The 18680-nt window shown below is 46.5% G+C and overlaps 1 protein-coding gene across 4 annotated transcripts in view; it reads right to left on the bottom strand.

Moving 5' to 3' along the window:
• Positions 1 to 18680, bottom strand: part of Ccdc158 (coiled-coil domain containing 158) — a 51835-nt gene that overhangs the window by 21751 nt on the left and 11404 nt on the right. For 2 of the 4 annotated variants that reach the window (XM_036201237.1, XM_036201238.1), the window contains exons 8-12: positions 13886 to 14005; positions 13167 to 13364; positions 12486 to 12968; positions 8920 to 9109; positions 5604 to 5756 (exon numbers count right to left, since the gene is read on the bottom strand). In XM_036201237.1, coding sequence (XP_036057130.1) covers positions 5604 to 5756; positions 8920 to 9109; positions 12486 to 12968; positions 13167 to 13364; positions 13886 to 14005 — 1144 coding nt within the window. Of the gene's footprint in view, positions 1 to 5603; positions 5757 to 8919; positions 9110 to 12485; positions 12969 to 13166; positions 13365 to 13885; positions 14006 to 17582; positions 17698 to 18680 lie in introns of those variants that run through there. The other 2 variants (XM_036201236.1, XM_036201239.1) reach the window with 2 other exon arrangements.

Raw genomic sequence — 18680 nt, 5'->3', positions numbered from 1 at the left:
CCCAGCACTCCGGAGGCAGAGGCAGGTGGATCTCTGTGAGTTCGAGGCCAGCCTGGTCTCCAAAGTGAGTTCCAGGACAGGTGCAAAGCTACACAGAGAAACCCTGTCTCGAAAAACCAAAAAAAAAAAAAAAAATGTTTTATATGTAAGAGCTTTTCTGCCTGCATTTATGTGTGTCTGGTGCCTGTGTGGGCCCGAAGAGGGCATCAGATCCCTTGGAACTGGAGTCATAGGCTGCTGTGAGACACTTATGAGCTTGCTGGCAATCACACCCTGGTCCTCTGCAAGAGCAACATGTGCTCTAAACCACTAAGCCATCTCTCCAGGCCCAGATGAGAATGTTCCACAAAACCCTTAGGACATGGTAAGTCACTGAAAGGACAGGGGAAGGCTGTCTTTACACAGAATTTTAAAGTCAGAAGACCTTATCTTTGATTTGAAAGTCAGTTGAGGGAATAGGTTCAAAACTAACATTGCTTTGAGTCAGACCTGGCTATAAATTAGAGGTTAAAAAGAAAAAGGAAAGTATAGTATTTGTTCAAAACATCAGAAAAATCCTGAGATTTTTTTCATTAACAACATATGGTTCTTGTTAGGTGTGTTGGGCATTCCTTTAATCCCGTACTCAGAGGCAGGTGGATCTCTGTGAGTTCGAGGCCAGCCTGGTCTCCAAAGTGAGTTCCAGGACAGGTGCAAAGCTACACAGAGAAACCCTGTCTCAAAAAACCAAAAAAAAGAAAAAAGGAAAAAAAAAAGAGCCCAACTGCCAGGAGCCCACAAAGCCCAGAACACTTTAGAATTGTGGGTCCTCCATGCACAGGGTGGCCTAATCCCCGTGATCTGGGGCTGTGTGCTGCCAGAGTCAGGAGTGGTGGCACGGATTTGTAAGTTCAAAGGTCATCTCAGCTACATAGCAAGTTGGAGGTTAACCTGGGTGACCAGAGACCCTGCCTTAAAAAAATCTGTGCTGTTGCCCAAGCATAAATGAATCTTCTAATTAAAAACAAAACAGACAAAAAAACTCTTAGGAGCCAACAAGACGGCTCAGTAAGTAAAGGCACGTACTGCTAAACCTGACAACCTGAACTTGATTCCTGGACCCACATGATAGAAGAGCCAATTCCAGACACGCGCGCGCGCACACACACTACACACACATATATACACATATCACACACACACACACACACACACACACTACACACACACACACACACACACACATATATACACATATACACACACATACACACACACACATACACACACACACACTACACACACACACACACTACACACACACATATATACACACATACTACACACACACACACACACACACATATATACACACATACTACACACACACTACACACACATATATACACATATCACACACACACATACACACACACTACACATACACACACACACTACACACACACACATATATACACACATACTACACACACACACACACACATATATACACACATACTACACACACACTACACACACACTACACACACATATACACACACATCACACACACACATACACACACACTACACATACACACACACACACACACTCACATTCACATATGCACAAATAAAAGTATGAAGTATTTTTTAATGTTTTAAATAACGAAACGGGGGCTAGGAGATGGCATAGATTTAAGGTGCTTGCTGTGGAAGCATGAGGACCTGATGTTGACCCCAGCACCCACAGCAAAGCCAGGCATGGAGCACCCACATGTACTCCTGTGCTCTCTGGCCCGGTAATCTACAAAATCAGGAGCTCAGGTCCAGTGATGGAGGAAGGCCCTGTCTCAAAAACTGAAATGGGGAACAATGGAAGACAGCACCTGATGTTGACCTCTAACTCTAAACACATCCATTCATGCAAACACATACCAAAAAAAGCACGCAAAACAGAAACATAGGTTTAAATTTGATAAATACTAATTTTTTTTTTCGTGAGACGGGTTTTTCTGTGTGTTCTTGGCTGTCCTGGAACTCATTTTATAGCCCAGGCTGGCCTCGAACTCAGAGAACCTCCTGCCTCTGCCTCCCGAGTGCTGGGGTTAAAGGCGTGCGCCACCACTTGACTAAATACTAATTCTTATGGTCAGCCATTACAGCTACGGTCAGTCCACCCTCACATGACACGTGCACAGTCAGTCCACTCTCACATGACACATGCACGGTCAGTCCACTCTCACATGACACATGCACGGTCAGTCCACTCTCACATGACACATGCACGGTCAGTCCACTCTCACATGACACATGCACGGTCAGTCCACTCTCACTCACATGACACGTGCACGGTCAGTCCACTCTCACTCACATGACACATGCACGGTCAGTCCACCCTCACTCACATGACACATGCACGGTCAGTCCACCCTCACTCACATGACACATGCACGGTCAGTCCACCCTCACATGACACATGCACGGTCAGTCCACTCTCACATGACACGTGCACGGTCAGTCCACTCTCACATGACACGTGCACGGTCAGTCCACTCTCACATGACACGTGCACGGTCAGTCCACTCTCACTCACATGACACATGCATGGTCAGTCCACTCTCACATGACACGTGCACGGTCAGTCCACTCTCACATGACACGTGCACGGTCAGTCCACTCTCACTCACATGACACATGCACGGTCAGTCCACCCTCACTCACATGACACATGCACGGTCAGTCCACCCTCACTCACATGACACATGCACGGTCAGTCCACCCTCACATGACACATGCACGGTCAGTCCACTCTCACATGACACGTGCACGGTCAGTCCACTCTCACATGACACGTGCACGGTCAGTCCACTCTCACATGACACGTGCACGGTCAGTCCACTCTCACTCACATGACACATGCATGGTCAGTCCACCCTCACATGACACGTGCACGGTCAGTCCACTCTCACATGACACGTGCACGGTCAGTCCACCCTCACATGACACATGCACGGTCAGTCCACCCTCACATGACACATGCACAGTCAGTCCACTCTCACATGACACGTGCACGGTCAGTCCACTCTCACTCACATGACACGTGCACGGTCAGTCCACCCTCACATGACACATGCACGGTCAGTCCACTCTCACTCACATGACACGTGCACGGTCAGTCCACCCTCACATGACACATGCACGGTCAGTCCACTCTCACTCACATGACACGTGCACGGTCAGTCCACTCTCACATGACACATGCACGGTCAGTCCACCCTCACATGACACGTGCACGGTCAGTCCACTCTCACATGACACATGCACGGTCAGTCCACCCTCACATGACACGTGCACGGTCAGTCCACTCTCACATGACACGTGCACGGTCAGTCCACTCTCACTCACATGACACATGCATGGTCAGTCCACCCTCACATGACACGTGCATGGTCAGTCCACCCTCACATGACACGTGCACGGTCAGTCCACTCTCACATGACACATGCACGGTCAGTCCACTCTCACATGACACGTGCACGGTCAGTCCACCCTCACATGACACATGCACGGTCAGTCCACTCTCACATGACACATGCACGGTCAGTCCACCCTCACATGACACATGCACGGTCAGTCCACCCTCACATGACACATGCACGGTCAGTCCACCCTCACATGACATATGCACGGTCAGTCCACTCTCACATGACACATGCACGGTCAGTCCACTCTCACATGACACATGCACGGTCAGTCCACTCTCACTCACATGACACGTGCACGGTCAGTCCACCCTCACATGACACATGCACGGTCAGTCCACTCTCACATGACACATGCACGGTCAGTCCACTCTCACTCACATGACACGTGCACGGTCAGTCCACCCTCACATGACACATGCACGGTCAGTCCACTCTCACATGACACATGCACGGTCAGTCCACCCTCACATGACACATGCACGGTCAGTCCACCCTCACATGACACGTGCACGGTCAGTCCACCCTCACATGACACGTGCACGGTCAGTCCACCCTCACATGACACGTGCACGGTCAGTCCACCCTCACATGACACATGCACGGTCAGTCCACTCTCACATGACACGTGCACGGTCAGTCCACCCTCACATGACACATGCATGGTCAGTCCACTCTCACATGACACATGCACGGTCAGTCCACCCTCACATGACACATGCATGGTCAGTCCACCCTCACATGACATATGCACGGTCAGTCCACTCTCACATGACACATGCACGGTCAGTCCACTCTCACATGACACGTGCATGGTCAGTCCACCCTCACTCACATGACACGTGCACGGTCAGTCCACTCTCACATGACACATGCACGGTCAGTCCACCCTCACATGACACGTGCACGGTCAGTCCACTCTCACATGACACATGCACGGTCAGTCCACTCTCACATGACACGTGCACGGTCAGTCCACTCTCACTCACATGACACGTGCACGGTCAGTCCACCCTCACATGACACATGCACGGTCAGTCCACTCTCACATGACACATGCATGGTCAGTCCACTCTCACATGACACATGCACGTTCAGTCCACTCTCACTCACATGACACATGCACGGTCAGTCTACTCTCACATGACACGTGCACGGTCAGTCCACCCTCACATGACACATGCACGGTCAGTCCACCCTCACATGACACGTGCACGGTCAGTCCACCCTCACTCACATGACACGTGCACGGTCAGTCCACCCTCACATGACACATGCACGGTCAGTCCACTCTCACTCACATGACACATGCACGGTCAGTCCACCCTCACATGACACGTGCACGGTCAGTCCACTCTCACTCACATGACACGTGCACGGTCAGTCCACCCTCACATGACACGTGCACGGTCAGTCCACCCTCACATGACACGTGCACGGTCAGTCCACCCTCACTCACATGACACATGCACGGTCAGTATGGCCAGCGAGTCCACAGGTACAAGTGTGATAAGCCCCTCATCTAGTTGTTCTGTTATCAAATCCCATCTCATTCTTATCAGAATCAAGAGCTGCCAATAGTCATCGATCTCCAGTTTATATAAACAATCTACATGTAAGAAATATGAGGTTGAGTGACAAGTGTCAGTGGCTCACATTTCTATCCTTGAAAATACGGAGAGACAATGAGCTTTGCTGGAAATTACTGAGTAGCCATAGGGAGAAAAAGACAGACGTGTTTTCAGACATGTCAGGGACTAAAGCACGTGGCAATGTCCCTTAAAACACAGCAGAAACACTGCTTAGTAACGCCCTTCACTAACGCCATGTGTACTTCTCCCATGACCTGGCTCCGTGACGAGGTGGACAGCAGATCCAGGTTTGTGTTCTAATGAATCCAGACACGGGAATTAAAACAGAGGAGGGAGGCAGGGAGGAGGGAGGAGGGGGGAAGGGAGGCAGGGAGGAGGGGGGAGGGGGGAAGGGAGGCAGGGAGGAGGGAGGAGGGGGGAAGGGAGGCAGGGAGGAAGGAGGAGGGGGGAAGGGAGGCAGGGAGGAGGGAGGAGGGGAGAAGGGAGGCAGGGAGGAGGGAGGAGGGAGGAGGGAGGCAGGGAGGAGGCAGGAGGGAGGCAGGCCGCACCGTGGCCGTCGGAGCCTTCCATGGTCTTCAGTGTGTTCCTTGTTTGCTCCAGCTCAGACTGGGCAGACTTCAGCTGCATCTTTAGTTTGTTCGTAGTGGTCTCCATTTCTTCACTTTTGTTTCGGAAATTCCTCTTCAAGACTTCATAGTCCTCTATACAACATAACATCTGTAATTAGTAATCATCTTAGATTGCTATCTAAGATGTTATTAGCAGAAGCATGTCAGAGGTGGGAAGAAAACTCACTCATCAGCCCTCATGTGTTGCAGGCCTGAGATGCACACACACGCATCCCAGGTTTCTGCTGCACTTTGCTTTTAGCTGGCTCCTCCTTTACCTGCCTTCATTCAAGCTCCTCCCCAGCCTTTGTAATTAGCTCACGTCTGTCACGTCTTTGTTGTGGGCTATTTGATCACACTGTGAAACCCGGGACTGTGTTAATAAAATCAACCTTGGATTGGGGTGGGAGCCAGAAACTAGTTGACAGGAATTAGTCATAGGGAGGACAGAGGAGCCAGGAAGATGGATAGAGACATGCAGAGGAAGGAGCAGGAAGGGGCTTTGAGTTTCGGTTACTCTTTGGTTTGGGATGCCTGGAGAGCTGCTCTCTCATTGGCCAAAAAGGAAGGTCACTGGTTGCTTCTCAGCCTCTCTGAGCTACCAGGTTTTCACCCCAACATTGGACTCCTGAGTCTTTACTGGTAAATAGAATGATAGAGACGGAGTTAAAAACTACATCTGTTGGCAGGGACAGAGCCAGTGCTGGCAGGGCTGTGACTCCCACTGGGGCCTTAGTGGCAGGGACGCTGACGGTGGCCTTGGGGCCTCAGATAGTAAGGAAAATACCAGTAGATTCCCGTGCAGCCGCTAAGCCAGCAGAAAAACAAGTCTTCTTGGCTTGTCTGGTTGGTTGGTTTTGGGGTCAGTCATCTATCTATCTAGAGACAGGAGCTCACTAACAATGTAGCTCTGCCTAGCCTGGAACTTTCTATATAATTCCAGACCAGGCTGGCCTTGAACTCAAAAATATCGACAGGCCTCTGCCTCCCAAGTGTTAGGATTAAAGCCATGTGCCACATGCCCAGCTTTATGTCTTTTTCATCTTAAACCTTCTTCTTGGAAGACTCCAATCTTCATGACACCATAAATGACTTAAGGCTCCCATGTGCCTTTTCAAAATTTATTTTTCATTTGACTTCCAAGTGTCTCACCTTCCTCCCACCCTAAGGCACTACACATTGAACCCAAGGCCTTGCCGGTATAGGCAAGTACTTTACCACAGAGTTACACCCTTCATTTATCTAGTTATCTATATATTTATTCACTATCTACCTAGTAACCATCAGTCAATAGTCTATCATAAATGAAGGAAGAAACTCACAAGGCCCTACTCACAGCTGAGGAATGATTGACAGTTGACTGCTGCTGAGGGAAAACTGGTTTTTTTCCCAGGGGTGTGGTCTTAGTAGGTTGTCTATGTTTCATTGAAGGAACACTAATTGGACTCAGTGGGTTATAAAAAATAAAAAGAGGGCATGAAGTTGGGAGATGGAAGAGTGTTTGTTCCAAGAAGAACAGAAGGAGAGTGACCAAAATACACTATGTACTGTCTGAAAATCTCAAAGAATAAACACATTAAAAATACTTGCCATAAACTCACCCAGCACACACTCTATTTACCTATGAGTACATGATAGAAATTTTGAGAAGGTAAGACAAGGTCTCATGTAGTAGGGCGGTCTCAAACTTACCACATTGCCAAAAGTAACCAAGAACTCCTGATTCCCCTTGTCTCCAGCTCCCAAGTACATCACACTGGGCTGTGATACAAACTTACATACAAAAGTCCAGCTCCACGGCTCCCAAGTGCATCACACTGGGCTGTGATACAGACTTACATACAGAAGTCCAGCTTCTCAGCTCCCAAGTGCATGACACTGGGCTATGGTACAGACTTACATACAGAAGTCAGCTCCACGGCTCCCAAGTGCATCACACTGGGCTATGATACAGACTTACATACAGAAGTCCAGCTCCACGGCTCCCAAGTGCATCACACTGGGCTGTGATACAGACTTACATACAAAAGTCCAGCTCCACGGCTCCCAAGTGCATCACACTGGGCTGTGATACAGACTTACATACAAAAGTCCAGCTCCACGGCTCCCAAGTGCATCACACTGGGCTGTGATACAGACTTACATACAGAAGTCCAGCTTCTCAGCTCCCAAGTGCATGACACTGGGCTATGGTACAGACTTACATACAGAAGTCAGCTCCACGGCTCCCAAGTGCATCACACTGGGCTATGATACAGACTTACATACAGAAGTCCAGCTCCACGGCTCCCAAGTGCATCACACTGGGCTGTGATACAGACTTACATACAAAAGTCCAGCTCCACGGCTCCCAAGTACATCACACTGGGCTGTGATACAGACTTACATACAGAAGTCCAGCTTCTCAGCTCCCAAGTACATCACACTGGGCTGTGATACAGACTTACATACAGAAGTCAGCTCCCAAGTGCCCCACACCGACTACTTTTGCCTCACCTTGCTCCCACACCTGCCTCTTCCCGAGTTCCCTTGTTACTCGTTGCTATTGTTTCCCAATCTCACAAAGTAAAAACCTAGAAGAAAGGCTCCAGGCACTAAGTTCTACTGATGCAACCCCTTTGTCTTGTGGGGATGTGGAGGTGTGCATGGTTTTTGTTTTGAGAAGGATCTCATTATACAACTCAGGGATGTCCTGGAACTCACTGTATAGACCAGGCTGGCTTTGAACTCACAGAGATCCATTGCCTCTTCCTCCTGAGTGCTGGGATTAAAGGCGTGTACCACCAACTACCACACGGGCCCAAAGTAGTCTTAATTCTTCGCTCCTCTTCCATTCTGGCTGCCCCTGCCTCTGTTCTAGCCCTCATCATAGGGATTTCCCTTTTCGGTAGTTTCGCATTGTTCTATTTATACATGTCAGCTTATTAAACCTTTCATCAAGTAATGTGACTCAAAGGTTGCAAGATTCCCATTTCCATAAAAGCAAAACTGTCAAACAACGTGATTTCTGCTGAACAAACACCCCAGGAGGCCTGGAGTCTGGACACCTCCCTACTCTTTTGGAAACTGAGGAGTGAGTAAACATGGTTAGTAGAACCACGACGCAGAAGCTCTTCCGGAGCACTGTGGGCCGTGCACATGACTGGGGCAGCACGGCTACCTGCATTTGTCATGTGAGGTCGCTCTTCTTCCTTACCCGTGTGGGTGCCCGTCTGGACTGCCCGCATTTACTAGAGTGCACACTGGAAGGACGCACCTGAGAGACTGTTTAACTCGGTCCTGCTAGTCTTGACCTCGTTCAAGAGCTGATCTCTCTCTTGTCTGATGTCCTTCACCGCCCGGAGCCGCTCGGAGCCTGCATTGACCAGCTTCACCTTTTCCAGTTCTAAGTCACTCATTCTGGCTTCAAGTTCCCGGATCTTTGCATCTTTTTTATCTTTTAAAATCTGTTCAGGACACATACAAAGCACAGCAAACGGAGTAAAAGAATATGTCCATGTATACCAAACCAAACCTAGTATCATTACAATTCTACCTACTTTTCATTTTTTCAGTCCTTCTAGGATAATTATATAGTTTTCTCGCCATATAATACCCATGAGAAGCAACCAAGGTACATGGGGGGGGGTGGTACTTTGGCTCCCCGTTTCTGAGGATACATCATGACAGGAAGGCATGGTAGCTGCAACTTCTCAGTCCACAGTGGCAGAAACATGTACACATCTTGGCAGATCACAGAGCAGAGAGCTAAGGCCAGAACCCAAGGAGTTATTACATTTCTTTCTTTCTTTCTTTCTTTTTTTTAAGCTGAGGATCGAACCCAGGACCTTGCACTTGCTAGGCGAGGGCTCTACCAATGAGCTAAATCCCCAACCCGAGCTATTACATTTCTGCCAGCTAGGTCCCACAGGCTTTATGGCCATCAGAAACATCAAGATCAACGGGGCGCAAGCACTCCAACTGTGAGCCTGCAGAAGACATTCCAGATGCAAACCTTAACGCAGAAGGAAGGACAAAGCCCGGAAGACCTTCAAATACTCGAGCCTGCGGGGCATTTTACACTCACTCAGTAGAACATCACTACACCTGGATTTTACCATACAACACCGAAGTAAGTGGTAAAGAGAGAGAAGAAAGGAACACTTCACCATTCCTTTAGACTCAGAGGTCTGTCTCCAGGTTCACTTGCCATAACCCGTAATTATTTCTATTCTCTACTCATTTATGCCGCAGTGGGTACTTTTTCATATGCCGGGGACACACAGAGAGCCAGGACTGAGTGAGCATGCACATGAGGTCTCTGTCTCAGACTTCTCTTGCCTTACCCACGTCCCGAGCCTGGATACCACCCAAGCGACAGCTTTGGCCTCAAGTCCTCCTTAGTGAAGGGAGAGACAGGGAACAGCTGTGCGTGACATACCGAAAGAGACTGACAGTGGAAAGGGAAGGGGTGTGAGGGAGGGGTGATGTGAGGACAGGCTGCTACTTGAGATGAACTGGAGTATAGAGAAGTGTTCACACAGCAGGCCTGTTCCTGTCAGGTCTGCTCACAAGGCTGGTCGGTGGCTGGCATTTAGGAATTCAGGAAAGCTGTAGTGGTTTGGAAGAAAATGGCCGCAAAGGGAGTGGCACTATGAGGAGGTGTGGCCTTGTTGGAGGAGGTGTGGCTTTGTTGGAGGAGGTGTGGCTTTGCTGGAGGAGGTGTGGCTTTGTTGGAGGAGGTGTGGCTTTGCTGGAGGAGGTGTGGCTTTGTTGGAGGAGGTGTGGCTTTGCTGGAGGAGGTGTGGCTTTGTTGGAGGAGGTGTGGCCTTGCTGGAGGAGGTGTGGCTTTGCTGGAGGGGGTGTGGCTTTGCTGGAGGAGGTGTGGCTTTGTTGGAGGAGGTGTGGCTTTGCTGGAGGAGGTGTGGCTTTGCTGGAGGAGGTGTGGCTTTGCTGGAGGAGGTGTGGCCTTGCTGGAGGAGGTGTGGCCTTGCTGGAGGAGGTGTGGCCTTGCTGGAGGAGGTGTGGCCTTGCTGGAGGAGGTGTGGCCTTGCTGGAGGAGGTGTGGCCTTGCTGGAGGAGGTGTGGCCTTGCTGGAGGAAGTGTGTCACTGTGGGGTGGGCTTTGAGGTCTTCCTTACTCAAGTTGTGCTCAGTGTGGTACACAGTTCACTTCCTGTTGCCTGTGGATCAAGATATAGAACCATGTTTCTTCTCCAACACTGTGTCTGCCTGCATGCCGCATACCCACCAGGATGACAATGGCCTGAACCTCTGAACTGTAAGCCACCCCATTAAATGTTCCCTTTGTAAGAGTGGTCATGGTGTCTCTTCATAGCAATAGAAACCCTGACTAAGGCAGACAGCCAGCTGGTAAGAGTGGCTCACTGGGTCTAAACTGCTCTTGAACTGAGTGGTCATGAAGAAGACCCGCTTCCCTTTCTGGACACAGGAAATTGGACCCTGCCCGGTAGGGGGCACATAGATCATTAGCCGCCATAAAAAGCCTTGGGGACCAAGTCCTCCATACCTTCTCTGTGGGCAGCATTTGAGTGCTCACAATTTTCCTGCACTGCACTAGGAAGTGACTCCCGGAAGCTGGTGTTCTTTGGGCTCCCCCCCCACTCCCCGTTGCCTTTCCCTTTGCCTACTGTTAGGGTTGACTCTGGGGCTCCCTCCATAGGCTCACAGTGAGAGTACTTGTTGCCCAGCCAGTGGTGCTGTCTTGAGGGTCTCTGAAGCCTTTAGGAAGAGGGGCCTACTTGATGGAAATAGATCACTAGAGCAAGCCTTTGAAGGTCACACCCAGTCCACTGTGCCTGCTCGTCTATGTAGTAAGTTCCATGGTTACATAGTGAGACTCTCAAAAGAGAAAAAAAGGAAGAAAGGGAGGGAGGGAGGGAGGGATGGGGAGGGGAGGGGAAGGGAAGGAAAGGAAAGGAAAGAAGGAAAGGAAAGGAAGGAAAGGAAAGGAAAGGAAAGGAAAGAAGGAAAGGAAAGGAAAGGAAAGGAAAGAGGAAAGGAAAGAGGAAAGGAAAAAGGAAAGGAAAAAGGAAAGGAAAGGAAAGGAAAGGAAAGGAAACACAAGGCCAGATTTAGTGTTATGCGATTCATGCTTGGAATCCCAGCATCTGACAGAATGATCATTGCAAGTCTGAGGCCAGCTTGAGGCCCCATAATGAGTTCTATGGGACCTGGCTTCCAACAAAACAAAACAAAAACAAAATCCCATAAAGACATGGGGCAAAACCTACAAAGATGAATAAGGTGTGTGCCCTGCTGTATGAAGTCAGCCATGCAGTAAGGAGACTCGGCATTTAAACACTGACAGTGCAACTCGAGAGTGAGTGGGGTAGCAGGAGGGGAAAGAACTAACATCACACAGGCCAGGCTGTCTTGGATGTGTATTTTCTTAGTCAAGCCTCACAATAGCCCCATAAAGTTGTGGTGTTCTGTGTGCTTGTGTCCTGTTTGTGCACACACACACACACACACACACACACACACACACACACACACTGTCAGAGAACAGCCCAATGTTATATAGTTATTACGGGGTGATGGGGGTCAAACTCTGGGCTAGGAACATTTCAGAGAGAGGCTGGATTCCTTGCTATTTTCCTTTTGTACCCATGATCCTGAACCATTTTGGTGCTACACACTCCTTCTAGAGAGTGAAAGGAGAGGTCTCTTCTCAAAAACGTGTGTGTAGCAGCTCAGGTGCTTTCTCTTCTGGGGCCTCACAGACAAAGAACCATTTCAGCTCTTCCCAGTATATTATCAGGCCATTGCTGCTTTGAGAACAGAAAATTCGGGAGCTAACCCACCCAAACCCCGCTCAGACCTTAAACTCCTGCAGTTCCAGCTTCCGGTCATTGATCTCCTTCTCCAGCTGCGCCTTTTCCACCTGCATAGCGCCAGCGGTTCGCCCATGCTGGCCAACCAGCTGCGTCATGTTCTCAATCTGCTGCCGCAAGATCTCAATGACCTTGTCCTTCTCCGCCATCTGGAGTTTGAGCGCCTCACACTCCGTCTGCACATTTCTGAGGTGGTCCCCCTCATTCTTCAGGTGTTGAAGCTCCTGTAACTTCAAGTCCACCCGTGAGCGGAGCTTAGTGATCTCTGCATTGGTGGCCTCGATGGCTCGTTCCTTCTCCTGGAGGGAGGCTGTCAGGTCGGACACGGTCCTCTCAGAGCTCTCCAGGGTCATCTTCTTGGCCGTCAGCTCTTCCACCACCTTGCGCAGCATCTCCTTGGTGGACTCGAGCTGTGCAGTGAGGGAGGACACCTTCTCCAGGCTCTCATTCTTTCCCTGAATGGCTGCCATCTGTGGTAAAAGGAAAGTTTCTTAGTTGTGGGGGAAGGGTGGGGGGCGTGGGCCAGTGAACTCAAAGCGTGGACCTTGACCTTGGACAGTCCAGACGGCCTAACTGAAATCATTTTGCTGTCAGAACTTAGGGCACAAAGGACAGCTTCCCCCCACGGAAGGGGCCGCCCGGCAATGGCCCAGCTTGCACGCTCTCACCTGCCGCTCCATCTGGCCCTGACACTCGCTCTTCATGGCCTTGAGCAGGGCCTCCAGCCGCTGCACCTCCATGTTCCTGTCATCCAGCTCCCGCCGCAGGTGGTCGATGGTGATGCTGTTGCCGGTGTCTCGGTCCCACAGGCGTTTGTTCTGCTCCTTCTCCAGGCTCAGCTCCTTCTCCCGCTTGTGTAGATCTGCCTAAAAGAAGCGAGGAGGCTTTCTCCCATCCAGTCACACCATCAAGACACATTCTTCCGTTTGCCTTACACGGTCTTGGAGTTGGTTATGGAAAAGAAGGTTTTTCAATAGCTGACTAAATAAAATTGATTATTTCCTAGAAAAATACACTAATATTTTGCTTAAGCATCTTGGTTTAGGAGTGGCTTCTCACACCTGTAATCTCTGCACATGGGAAGTGCATGACATGTGTTTCGAATGTCATTTTGGGACAAAATGAACATACCACAACTTGAATTTAGTAGATAGCAGTCCTAATTAAAAGACTATGGCTACTTGAAGATCTACCCTATCCAACATGTCACAGCCACGCCTAAGGAAAAAGACACAGATATATAAGACACTTAAAGTACACAGAATGATATTCCATGTGCATGTACAATATTTGGTAAAATCTCTAATTTTATAATGTAATCTGGTTTGTGAAATGTACTGAACATTTCCCCAGATCCCAAATCCCGCATTATAGAGCATGATCTCACCAGCAGCTTTTGGAGTTGGTCATCCAGATTTCCTGACTCCTGACTGAACTGGTCCCGCTCTGTGCGCGCCTCGGTGAGCTCTGAATTGGCAAGGACTAACTGCTTCTCCAGCTCTTCTATCTGGAAGAAAAGCTCAAATCAAACAAGGCAGCGCGCGTCGGTCGGGTCGGTGGCGCCAGAATGCGAGGCCTGTGAGAGCAGCCGGTGCTGCAGTAGAGGCGAAGCTGATGGGTCCTAGATGTTTGCGGCTTTCTAGCCTTCACATCTCCGGAGGATTTAGCACAGGCATTGGCCAAAATGGAGTTTCCGGACACAGCACACTGTGCTTTGTGCTTTTTCTCCTCAGAAGTTATCATATATATATATATATATATATATATATATATATATATATATATATGATATATAGAGAGACATATCCTATAATTAAGGGGATCTTCTGGTGGCATAAATAATATGCTGTGGACCCCAAACAACTGAACTTCGGAATACTGAGAAGAGCTATCTTGCTTGAGAATATCAGTCTCAGCAGGGCACAGTGATGCACACCTTTAATCCCAGCACTCAGGAGGCAGAGGCAGGTGGATCTGTGAGCTCAAGGCCAGCTAGCCTGGTCTACATGGGAGTTCTAGGACTGCCAAGGCTACACAGTGACACCATGTCTTGAAAAAAGCCAAACACAGTATATGTGTGTGTGTCTATGTATATATACATATATATACATATACATATATATGTATATGTATATATATATACATATACATATATATATATAATCAGAGTCTGAATAAGACAATAAGATACTGAATACAAAAGAATGATAATGATAGTATTATGGTGGCATACTTCAAAATGAGTGAATAACTATATTTAAAGTTAGAATATAATGTTGGACAATTTAAGCATTCAAAACTCTATTTTCTTCAAATATGAACAGTAATGAGAATCAATTTTAAAGAATATATTTTTCCTTCAGTCGAGACAACTATTTGTTGGAACAGAGAGAAATTTAGTTCACTAAACCAAGGATATCACACAGATACCATTTCCTTTCACAAACTCAGCACGTAGCAGGTCTGTAGGACTCAGGCTGATCCAGTATTGCAAGTGTTCCTATGGCCCTCAACACAGGTTGAGTGGGGACCCCAGACCATGGAGACTTCGGGCTTTGATTTGGGCTGAGCCACACAGTATCAAGACTTAGATAATGAACCATTTCATAAGAACATGTTAATACTTAGTGTCATGCAATGAAACCACCTATCACTGTGACTATTTTATCATTCACCTTCTAGGATTCAGAAAGTTTTCATATTGGCAGAAACATTAGACATTTCTTCCTCTTTCTAAGGTATATTCAACAGGCTTGAAACTTTGTGTCAAGAGTAAAGTTTAGTTTGGATGTGATCAAACCTTCTTAACTGGAAAACATATGACCAAGACAAACTTTTTCTTAATAACTTTTTATTTTTACTTGAAACAGATTCATTTAAAACTCTTCATTTATTAAACTAATATATAATCAATAATCACATTATATATTTAAATATACATACACACATATGTAACTATCCCCTTGACAAATAATAAGCCTAAATGTGTAGGGCTTCTATATCTGTTTACATGTACACATAAATTCCTTAAGAAAATGCTTATATAAAAATATCATACAGTTATGCACTCATCTATAATGTAGTATCAGTGCATACAGGACTTAGGACATAAATTTAAACATTTACATTGGATATACGTTTAAGTTGGCTTTATGTGATTATGTTATATATTAAAAAGTATTTCACAGGATTAAGTATTCATAAGGGTTAAGTACATAAAGTTTTAGATTCTAATTATATTCTAATGATACAAGGCATTCTCACAAGAATTAAGGACACATGAAACATTAGATTATAGACTGTATTTGATTTTAGGTTGCATATTAAAAACTACTTGACAGGAATTAATGGATTACCCGCCTGCACTGTTATACCTGACTTAAGAAGTATTTCTGAGCTGGAGATACAGCTCAGTGGAAGAGTGCTTGCTAGGTTTGTTCCCTAGTCCTACCACGACCACTAATAATAATGATAAGAGAAAAACAAAATCAGTAACAAAATGAAAAACAAAAAATCCTTCATTCTTATGCTCCTTTGGAGGCACATATACAGAGAAAACATAAAATCTATCCTCTGTAATGTAGGTAACTTCTGAGAAGATGAACTATCATTGATAGCATCTTTTCGGTCCTATCCTTATTAGGAAAGCCTGAATCAGCACACTGAGATAAGAACCAGAGCGTTTCACTATGGTCACACAGCACTTCTGCTGGCTGGGCAGGATCAGGTAGACTGCATTGGGCTCTGGTCGAGGTTCTGTAATATGTGCCCTGCCTTGATTTTGCTAAGGTACAATTTTTTTAAAGAGGATTCCAGATGGTCTCTCATGACCCTTTCAACTCTGTTGTTACTACTTTTCAAAAAATGTTTTTACTTATTATTTACGTTTGTCATAAATTATAAGAGCAGCATCAAAAAAGTTTAGAATCTATATTTTCTACTCTTTTGGGCTCTAAGTTTAACAAGAACCTTTCAGTTTCAATTTTCATGAGTAGAGCAAGCACTTTCTGCTCCTAGCTTGGCACAGGCCATTTTCATCCTTGAGCAAATAACTATTTGTTTATGTTCTTTAAAAATAGGTCTGTTGGGGCTGGAGAGATGGTTCAGAGGTTAAGAGCACTGACTGTTCTCCCAGAGGTCCCGAGTTCAATTCCCAGCAACCACAACCATCTGTAACGAGATCTGACGTCCTCTTCTGTGTACATAATAAATAAATAAATCTTTAAAAACAAATAGATGTTTTAACTGCAAAAAAAAATCAGTGTGGCTCTTTTATAATATCAAACTTGACAATAACATCTGAAATGGAGACTGGAAGGAGAGAGGCAGGAGGGAAGAGCACGTCTTTTCTAGTTGCCCACTGTCAGAGTCCCTCCAGACCCCCGTGGGAAGACCCTGCGGGAAGACCCCATGGGAAGACCTCTGCGGGAAGACCCCACGGGAAGACCCTGTGGGAAGACTAGTTTTGTATTTGTCAGTACTGACTCAGCTGCTATAGCTCTGCTTTTACCTTTCACTTTTTAGAGTAAAAACATTTGTATGAATTAATCCATAAAAAAAGAAATGGACAGTGAAAGGGAAAACCACTGAAGTAGCAGCTGAGCTGGTACCCACAGCTATAAAAAGAAATCCCTGCACGGGAAAGCCTTGGAAATGTCCAGGAGGCACTGATGTCTGACAGACAGTGAAGGTGGCTTTCTCTCCTTTTTACATAGCAGCACTGGTTTTCCCTTTCACCATCCATGAACAGACTTTTGGGTTTGGATCAATACAAATCCGTACAAGGGTTTCGTTCTAATTTCACCGATTTTAGGAGTATTAGCCAATCACATCGAATCATATTGGATCTGTGCTTTAGTTATTTTTTTATGGTGGTGTTTTTGCTTTAATTCTGTGCTCAAAATGACACAGATGTGGCCCAAGGAGGGAGCTGTGTGTCAGCATGAAGCTGCACGGAATTCTGGGAAGCCTTTGCATACTGTCCCAGCATAGTGGCACCTTCAGCCAGTGCTAGTTAATCTTCACAGCAGACTGGAAATCCAGCCCCAGCAACTTTCAAAATAGAATAAGCTTAGAATCAAGATCATGATAGATTTTTGTTGTCAAAAAGCGAAAGTTAAGAGTAAAGCCAAATCTACAGAGCCAATAGTGACAGCTTCTACTGTTCCAAATTCGTAAAGGGGAATTCTGGAGGTTCTCCTAAAATGGAAAGAAAAGAACAGAAGACAGCATTATAGTTAAACACTTTGGTCAGCTTTGAAAAAGCTACATCTAAGATTTTCTTAGAAATACAATTTCTATTTTCACCAATATGAAATACTTTTTGTTAACCTGAAAAAAATTGCCCTCTGTAATGGATTTCCCTGAATTTATACACTCTAGGTAGAAAAGTTTTGTTTAGGCTATGAGAAAAAAAACTTTGTTTTTAAGGCAGGTCTCACGTACCCAGGCTGGTCTTAAACTCACGATGTGCCCAGGGATAACTGACTGCCCTTCCCTACTCCCCGGTTACTGGGATTTCAGGCATGAGTTAGGTATGTTTGGGGGACCCTGGTGCTGGGGGTGGAGTCAGGATTTTAAGTATGCTAAGCAGGCACTTCCCCAACTAAGCTCCACCTAACCTTTATCTTTTATTTTCATTGATTTCCCCTTGATTTTTGAACATTATACACTAAAATCTGCACTGAAACAGTGAAGGGGAAAACAGATTTTTAAATTTTAGCAATATAAACTCGTAATATATGAAAAGTGAAACAAAATAAGCACAAGAATATGCTTTTTAAACCCTACATACAAGTTTCCATAACAAAAACATCTCACAGTAGAGTATTTGTATCCCTCCAAAGCAAGTCCTCGTTAACTTGTTTAATCTTTGTTGCTCAGTTACACCAAGAAAGTTCAGGCTAAAGTGTACTCAACTCTATATTAACACGTGTTAATCATAATAATAATAATAATAATAATAATAATAATAATAATAACAACAACTAAGGTAATAGGAGCTGCTTCCTCTTAAGAGCCTAGCTAACCATCCTTAGGTTCACTATGACAGGTTTTATCAGCATTTCAATGATCTGGATCGAGACTAGTATGTCCCTTTCCCTTTCTTGAGATAGGGTCTCACAATGTAGTTGTGGCAGGCCTCGAATGTGTGATCCTCTAAATCAGCAGCCTCCCATGTG

The sequence above is a fragment of the Onychomys torridus genome, chromosome 10, assembly GCF_903995425.1.
Source record: "Onychomys torridus chromosome 10, mOncTor1.1, whole genome shotgun sequence".
NCBI lineage: Eukaryota > Metazoa > Chordata > Mammalia > Rodentia > Cricetidae > Onychomys > Onychomys torridus.
This window is presented reverse-complemented; position numbering and strand designations above follow the sequence as displayed.